Source organism: Esox lucius, chromosome 11, assembly GCF_011004845.1.
Source record: "Esox lucius isolate fEsoLuc1 chromosome 11, fEsoLuc1.pri, whole genome shotgun sequence".
Lineage (NCBI taxonomy): Eukaryota > Metazoa > Chordata > Actinopteri > Esociformes > Esocidae > Esox > Esox lucius.
In genome coordinates, this window is record NC_047579.1 from 15,199,848 (window position 1) to 15,209,127 (window position 9,280).

General features: G+C 39.7%; 1 protein-coding gene across 2 annotated transcripts; it reads right to left on the minus strand.

Annotated features, from left to right (window-relative positions):
- Positions 1-333: 333 nt before the first annotated feature.
- Positions 334-8,352, minus strand: LOC105012850 (peripheral myelin protein 22). Of its 2 annotated transcripts, XM_010873957.4 has the most exons (5): positions 8,256-8,352; positions 7,387-7,489; positions 3,339-3,432; positions 3,004-3,144; positions 334-2,220 (listed from the first exon to the last, which is right to left on the minus strand). In XM_010873957.4, the coding sequence occupies exons 2-5, from the start codon at positions 7,462-7,464 to the stop codon at positions 2,063-2,065; spliced, it is 471 nt and encodes a 156-aa protein (XP_010872259.1). In that variant the 5' UTR covers positions 7,465-7,489; positions 8,256-8,352; the 3' UTR covers positions 334-2,062. The 2 variants fall into 2 exon arrangements, with proteins under 2 accessions (XP_010872259.1, XP_010872260.1); XM_010873958.4 differs by lacking the exons at positions 7,387-7,489; positions 8,256-8,352 and adding an exon at positions 6,242-7,339.
- Between the last annotated feature and the right edge of the window lie 928 nt (positions 8,353-9,280).

A 9,280-nucleotide genomic window follows, 5' to 3' on the forward strand; every position in this document is an offset into this window, starting at 1 on the left:
CTGGAGTGCATCCATTCACATAAAATTACTTAGGAATATCATATACACACACACACACACATCACAGAAAAGTTGCATCAATCGCTTCACACTTTCCAATGTTTTAAAACAAATATTTAATATACAGTATACCCTATTGTTCTGAATATTCTAAATGGAGTTGACAGGCAAAACCACGCTGACCAGTTTATTCCCTCCAAATAGGTACCACACTTCAGTTTTTAGTAGCAGAATAATCATTATGGCATTATACCACCACCAAGTGGTCATCTTCAGTTCTGCCACTGTGACACATTTCTGGAGGATAAATGAATGTTTATGCACATGAAAGCACATGTTCTTTCTGTGGTTTTATTTATAAGAATATAGACAAAAAGTAACAAATTCCTCTTTGTACAGAAAAGGCAGGGTACAGGGAAAAGACAAGCAATGTTCAAAGCATGTGATGGCAACACAAACAGGTAGGCTATACAATTCAAGCATTGCAGATACAAAGCACCATTTTAATTTCAAAATCGGAATAGACAGTAAGTATGGCTTTTATTTGCCATGTCACATACAAAGATAAAAAAAATAAAGTAGAACAATTCATTAACACAATTATAGATGGTCGGATCCAAAACATACCTCTATTTTTCCCTCATCAAAAACACTGTGTTCATTCCACCAATCAAAACCACTGTGTTCATTCCGCCAATCAAAAACACTGTGTTCATTCCGCCAAAAACCTAAATGTTTTGGGCAACCAGAGTTTCTACTGGACATATCCATCCCTCCCCGCTTCTTTCTGTTTGTCACTAAATGTGTTTTTCAACTGAAAGCCTTCTGTTTGACCGGAGAGAACAGACTTCCAATGTTAACCTGAGTTCCAGTCATTGTGGGACATCTTGTCAACTCCATGAAAATCATTATCATTTTACTGGACAATAAGAGTAAAGGAATTCATAAAAATAATACAAACAGAAGTGGGACCAGGCCAGGATATTGTGTTTTTATTCACTTTGTCTAAAGGTACTGGCACTACACTTTTGTTCTTTAAAATCATTTTTTAATGGTAATAGGGCTGCTCGTTAATATACCATAATTAGTTGTGAATTTGAGTCCAGGAATAATAAATGTCTGAGCCATGGCGTTTTCCCACTTAAAGCTGAAATCACAGCTTTAGTCTTTTCTTCTGCCCGTTTACGGAAGCGTGAAAGACAAGAGCTCTGACAATGAACTGGACTCAAGGAAACATCTCGACAACACTATGTACAAAAGGTACGTCAAAGGACACAAATGCTATAAATATGTCTAAAAACCACAAAAACTATGTACATCTTTAGACCGTCTTTGTAACATGACTTTGTTGCTCTGTATTGTTACTGGTTTTGAAGCAGACCTGGTTTGCAATAGGATTGTGTTTCTTTCAAACACCATGGGCATGCTTGACTGAGCACGTTTAAACCAAATGCTCAAAGTATTTGACAGAAAATGAATACTATTTGAACCCAAGGCGTGTAGGCTGGATATACCTATTACATCACTACTCCAGATCTGCCTGTTAAAACCAACTCTTTTGACAAGTGTTGTCATGCAGTACCGGGTGTAGTCTGAGGAACTGTCTGAAGCACATACAGGTCTGGGACCAGTCTAAGGGGTATCTATGGGTAGCCAGTGTGTCTCTGGTTTGTGGTCAATATTGGCGGCTGGTATCACTTTCATTCAGAGGACAGGCTCATAGTAATGGCTGGAACAGAATGAAAGGAATGGTTTCAAACACATTAAACAAATGGGTCCCATTCAGTTTGCTTCGTTGCAGCCAGTATTATGCACATCAGCCCCTCTGGTGGTCAGTCTCAAAAACACGGAACTTTACACAAATTCCCTGGTTTTTCAGAAATCCTGGGTAGAGGATTCCGGAATTTCTGCTTATTACTTCCTGATCCTGGGAAAACTCCAACCGGGATTTCAGGGGAAAAAACATAGAATTTCTTGAAGGTTCCAGGAACATGGTAACACTAGTTCTGGTGGTGGTTTTGGTGGGTTGAGGCCTCAACCTCGGTCTTCCCCTTTGTCTCTCTCATTCTCTCTTCCTCAGTATGATGTAGATGAGTCCGCTGACCAGACACAGAGGGAAGGCCACCCAGGCTAGAATGTAAGCATAGCCAAACTCCACGCCCACCGCCCTATCAGGGCTCATCACGGTGTAGATTATGGCTCCACACATCACAAAAAGACCTGGAGACAAAGAGGACAACAGAGAGAAAAGGAGAGATGAGGACAATCTGTTTTACCCAGCTGTCGAGGAACATCGTTTTCCCGACAAGTTGTCCCGCCCAGTCTCCTGTGGTTAACTTGCTGTTACATTCTGAACTGGGGATGGGATGAATATGATACTTTCTGCTAGTTCAGATATCCCCACCATGCTAGCTACGATAGTAATAGCATAAGATGTCTTTGAGTTCTGGCTTATTGACACACCTGATAATGCGCTAAGCCACTTTGTACCCAGACCTATGGAGGGACCGTTTAATGGTAATTTATTCAACAACACCTGTGAAGGCTTCATAAAGCCTCTACTGTAAGTATGCCTGTTAAAGGGTTCATAAATTGGGAGCCATGTTGATTAGACAAAGTATTTTAGGCAAGGCTGATTTGGACTCTGTACACTATCGGTACAGATTAAATTAATGTATTAATTATTTTAATTATGACTTCTCATAATCTTTACCAGGGACTGCCGGAGGAGGACTGGCCACACCCCTCAGAGTCTTGTTCCTCTCTAGGTTTCTTCCAAAGTATCGACCTACCACAGAGTTTTTCCCAGCCACCGTGCATCAACTTGTGCACTTTTTGCAGTTTCAGGCTGGGGTATTTGGAAAGCACTATGTGACAACTGCTGATGTAAAAAACGGCTTTATAAAATCCAATTGGTTGATTGGATTGATGATTTTCATTGTCTGGGCCTAACGTAGACCTCATAAAAGCCTTATAAAGGCATAACAAAGGTGTCATACTCACTGGCAAGGATCTGGAAGATAGCCGTAAAGAAGAATCTGCCTCCCTTGACTAGGGTGAAGAGCTGGCACAGGAAGAAGACGAGAGAGAGGAGGCAGAACAGCACAGAGAGGACCATGAGGGCCTGTACTGCCTGGATCCAGTCTGGGGGAGGGTAACATCATGGCAGACAACATCACATTGACTCCGTGACACAGGTTGCTGTAAAAGGCACTAAATTACACTTACAACAGAGCTGGAGATATGTTGAAAAGATACTAGACAAGTTAGTGTGCTGGGTAATATGGGCATTTCCAACCCCCACATGCATAGCGGGTTAGTAGGCGGGTTGAACAGACCTTCATTGCTGGCGACTTTGCAGTGGTATCCACCGCCGGAAGTGAGGCAGTTGTACCACAGATCAGTTGTAATTGAGCTGCTTACAGTCCAGGCCTGGAATGTAACAGACAGCAGGTTAAAACACAAACAGCACCCGCCCTTGTCACAGTCCGTCTAGCGCCGCTGAAGCAGGTGGAGTGTTTACTCAGAGGGCAATCTCCGCTAACGAGGGAACGTTGCCTTTCAATATGAATCATTCTGCAATGCTAACCTTGCCTAGTATGCTTTGAATGGGGACTTATAAAGGAATGTAAAGAACACAAGCAACTGCGTAGCAGAGTCATTCCTAAAATCCAGTGCCTTTTGACCTTGTAACTGTGTCCTAAAAAACATAAGAATTTCAAATGTTTTACCTTTGTATCATGAATAGCACATGATTAAATATCAGAACTACACAGTGGTCTAGCACACGTCATTGAACCTTAACAGTTATAGGCAAATTATTCACACATGAAGAATCGCAAATGCCCACCCTGTTACATATTTATAAATATTAGAAATGCTTTTAACACATGTTTATGACAGTATTGACATTTTCTATGAAATCAAGTGTCCTCATACTAAACCATATTCATTTATGCTCATCAAAGTTATTTTAAACAATAATTATGTAGGAAAACACATGTTCTCTATGATGACGCCAATCCATATGCATCCTATTTTTCTATAAAATAATAATAAACCAAAACCAACACAACAGGGTTTCAGCAGTGAACTGCTGAAACCCTAATTATAATTTGGTAAAACATTTTAGAATGTGTTGTTTACTGATACTTCTTTGATTTATGGTAATGTGCAGAGAAAAGATATTTTGTGATATTGTGAAATTATAATTATATATTTCACATGTAACAGGGTGGACTGATGTGTAACATGGTGGACGGCAGTAACAGGATGGACTGGTGGGCAACAGGTTGGACTGATAGGTAACAGGTTGGACGGCAGTAACAGGATGGACTGATAGGTAACAGGTTGGATGGCAGAAACTGGGTGGACCGAGGGGTAACAGGGTGGACCGAGGGGTAACAGGGTGGACCGATAGGTAACAGGGTGGACGGCAGAAACAGGGTGGACGGCAGAAACAGGGTGGACTGATGGGTAACAGGGTGGATGGCCGTAACAGGGTGGACTGATGGGTGACAGGGTGGACTGATGGGTAACAGGGTGGACGGCAGTAACATGGTGGACTGATAGGTAACAGGGTGGACGGCAGAAACTGGGTGGACGGAGGGGTAACAGGGTGGACAGCAGTAACATGGTGGACTGATGGGTAACAGGGTGGATGGCAGAAACAGGGTGGACTGATGGGTAACAGGGTGGACGGCAGAAACAGGGTGGACTGATGGGTAACAGGGTGGATGGCCGTAACAGGGTGGACTGATGGGTAACAGGGTGGACTGATGGGTAACAGGGTGGATGGCCATAACAGGATGGACAGAAGGGTAACAAAAATATTTTATCAAAGAAAGGCATTTTATAAAAATAAAAAATTGAAACAGGAACATAGATCATACATGAAGACATAGAGACCTCTTTTGTAATAACACAAGCCGAAAATAAATTAAGAAGAATGTACTATATCTAAAGAAGTTACAATGCAATTGCATGGTGGTTACCATGGAAATACCCAGGTTTTACGGACACTTAATATGTGGGACCCAGACAAATATATCCCTCCTAACACAGGAAGCTCTATGTATTAACATAGTAATTACACATCAAGTGTAATTACAACATTAGTTTGGTACTTTACATTACAACTCAGTAAAAACAGTGTTCTTGGTAGTAGTTACTTATGTAGTTTCCCCAACATCTTACCATTCTAGGTAAACACCAGTATGTTTGGAAACATATACTTTCTATGTACGTAATAATGTGTAATCAGGGTAACAGTATCTGTTTCTCTCTGTTTCTATGTTACCAACAATGGGCTTACTTGGAATGTTAGGAAAGGTTTTCCTGGTAGAACTAAACTTAAAATATCTGAACTTCCAACATTGAGGGCCAGGCCCGGCGCCACTGGGGGCCAAATATGGGCATTGCCCCTCCAGATAGACTTTCCCTTAAACACTGCAAATGGTATATGAATTAGATATGCCCTCTCAATTCTAAAAGAACACCCCCACAGCCTGTTGAGGACCCTGGCTGCAGGATATCTTCTGGACTAGGAGGAGTGGTCACTCACTGAAGAGATGCCCTGACAATAGTGTTGGCCCAGGATATCTTCTGGACTAGGAGGAGGAGTGGTCACTCACTGAAGAGATGCCCTGACAATGGTGTTGGCCCTGGATTTCTTCCTTGACTCTCTCCACTTTTTCCTTTTGGCTCACCTCTTTTTCTCGAAGCACTCTGATACAGTTTTCTTTTTGTCTTTTCTCCATTTGTCTTGCTCACGTTCAAGGTAATGCTGCCTTCTTTCAGGGTCAGCATCCAGGCCAACCTTGGACCTCCATTGCCTTTCTGCAGCACTTAATGCTGCAACGCTCCGTAAAAATCTGTTTTAACAACTATTTCAAAATGTATAATAATGAATTCTAACAAATATTGATAGAAGTAATTAACTTGACTCAGTTCTCTACATGTCTTCATGTCCATCCTGTGTAAAAATCAGGGTGGACAATAACAGAGTGGACGTTTTTAGCTAAAGATGGCCTTTACTACTCCTGTGGTGAAGAACATGCTAGCACATGGCGATCACTTGAGAAAGAAATTAACTTATTAATCAAACGTGTTCTAAACATGTTATTATTGTACTCCTTTCCTTTTCAAATGAGCATAACAGAGTGGACGTGTTGTGATTCACAGCATACGTTAAATGTTCTAAAACATTGAAAAAGAGAAAAAATTAAGGAGTGATACTTACTTTGCTTTTCATGTTTGGCTTCCCTTCCAAAAAATTATTTCACTTCCTGAAAGTCAGGTGACTTGAAAGTCAAGTCCATTATATTCCAGAAGTGTTTTTATCAGCTTAACAGGGTGGATATTACATTACAGGGAAATTAGGAGAACATTTTCTTATTTTAATAATGATGCAGGAATCTCAATAAATGGTATTTGATTAGAAGAATTTCATGTGTAGTTACATCGTTATTATTAAGAAGATTGAAATATGTAGGATTTTGTAAATTATATTTCTAACTGAATGTGACTGAAAATGGTTGGGGACATGGCAACTCAGTTAGGGTAAACTGAAAACAAAGTATTTAACAGGCATTTAATTCACTCTGAGATACATATTTTACTTTTTATAGTAAATGGAGTTTAACAGTGCATAGAAAGCCATACAAAATATTGTTCTTTCAAATTTCGCTGAAGATATGTTGCACTACATCATGGGGACACAAACGGCAGAACCCACAAAAACCAAGAAAAAGTAAACGGAATAATACAACTCAATGAAACACAAACACACCTCCCTCACAACATGTGCATAGCTTATTTAAAAGTGGACTAATGCTGGGATTCATTTAAATCCGCCGTAGCTGTTTACGCAGTGTCCTAATTTGCAATTTCACCGCGTGCGCGCACTTCTGGCTCTGGAAAGTGAAAGCCTTCCTCTCAGGGTTGTCATGGTAGTGGTTATATGATTTTATACCGTACCCAAGACCAGTCTCTGAGTTAATTTGACCATTGGAAAAATGAATAATTTATAAATGCTGTAATGAGGATTGGATTGAATTAAGCACTAACTCGATCCCTGGTTTCAAAGTGCTTTGAACTCATTATACATCTATATGAATAAAAAGTTGCGTAACCTCAAAAGAAAAATACACCCACGGCAGTGTCATTTTTATTTTAAGTGTTTGAATATTGTTTCAATTTCCTGCGCAGTGGAACTCAAAGGGAGGATAAACTCGACCACGCCCATTGGGTCCTCCATGCAAACGAATAAACTTTCAAGTATTAATCATAATTACAATTTGAACTGATGTTTAACATTTACACATTTACAAACACCACAATTGTGCATCATTGACAGCATGCACACAAAAATACATAGTTACTCACATTTACACTTGTGGATATTAACAGTAGGACGAGGATGACGAGGTGCAAAATGAGCACTCCAAGCAGGATCAGCAGCATTTTCAGTTAGATCTACACGCGGACGCTAAAAACACACAAGAACAGTTGTTAGACCACGTAAAGTCGGTGATCCTCAATCGACAAAACCTATTTTATGTGGTATACATCTCAACATCAGGTGGCGCAATTGTAACATGTTCTCCACCAATCATGTTTACTTGGAAGTTGGAAAAGTTTCCCCTTACGTAGGAGTTAATAAAACGCATGCAGGAGGGGACTCTAAAAAATATTTGTGGGGAAAACAATTTCTACAGACTACATACATTTAAAAAAATATAAAAAATGTTACTTTGGGTAACCTTTCCGTGTAGTCATGCAGTAAGAACCGTTACAAAACAGTTATATATCATGAAAAATCTGCACGCTTAGATGTTTTGCAATACATGAATTATTCTTAAAGCATACTGAGTCTGAGATGTAAACTAAAATACTATATTAGAAAAGCTATCGACATAGGTCGATATGCGGGAGGAGAACTCCGTGCGTCTCTACGACCGTTATTTACTTGAGCGTTAGCGAGAAAAAAAACAATGGATACATCGTTTAACTGTAGGCTACTCCAAACTTAAAAAACCGAATGAGTTCAGTCTACAGTAAAATCAAAACAATCGAAGAAGTATTCCAACCGGTAAAAACAGATACATCCAATATTTATAAACTCCCGGAATAAAAGTTGATAAAATCCGTTATTTAGGAGACAGTGTAAATCAATAAAAATATAGAAAAAATATCATTTCAAATGAAAGATTTTTTTTTTAGATGGGAATCCATAGGCTATTGTTCCAACTTACAGAAAGCAAGGTAAATTATCCTTCAAAATGAGTAATCAGGAGTTGAAGTCATCCACTGTAGATGCTATAACTACGGAGCCACAATTCCAGATGTACTAAATGCCACACTCAAGTTTTTCTTTACGTGAGAACACCGCCCTTGGTGCGTCGCTACGTCACTGCAGCTAGGGCCCGCTTAAATTTTTAGATAGGAACTATTCATTTTCCAAAATACAGTACATTGCAAACTAGTTTCCTATTTACTGGCATTCCCTGGATATTTAAAAGTAAACCGTTTTTGGAAAAAGATTCGCCACGATCTTAAAAAGGTTATCTGATTAGATGGAAAAGACAAAAAAACATATTAATCATGATGTAGCCTTTTTTGTTCCCACCCATCCATATAATTGTAATATTTTAAAGAAAATACAACTAAATGCACCAACTGTGTCATATTTTTTCCATCAATAACCATGCCAACGAAAACATGTCATAGGGATTTATCTTTCCTATTTCAAAATCAGATTTATTGCAGGTTGACATTGATTTTTATTTTCAGAAACATTATTTGTTTGATTCTAACAAGACATCCACCCAAACAATACCTTATTCCCAGTTTAGTGCACAATCTCTGAATATTAGTGCACAAAACAGGAAATAGAATGGGATGACATTTGGAGGCAGTCAGTTTGAGGCATTGCATAGTTTAACTACAGTGGTCTGTACCAGATGGTGAAACAAGACTGGATAGCTCCTATATTGACCAGAATCTGACACAGACAAACACTAGCACACAAAAACACACTCTCAGAGCCCATAAAACATATACAATATGTCATGTCCAGCTGCATTCTGTGTGTGTGTGTGTGTATGTATAACTCCAGGGGCCCCCTGTGGTATGTCCAGAATGTTGCTGGGAGAATCAGGTCCTCTGTTAACCTGTACTGCCGTCCTGACTGGCAGACACTGGCTGGTACACACCAAAACACCACACAGTTCTCCAGCTTCAGGGATTTCAATTTCTACTCCGGTCCAAAAAAACACAA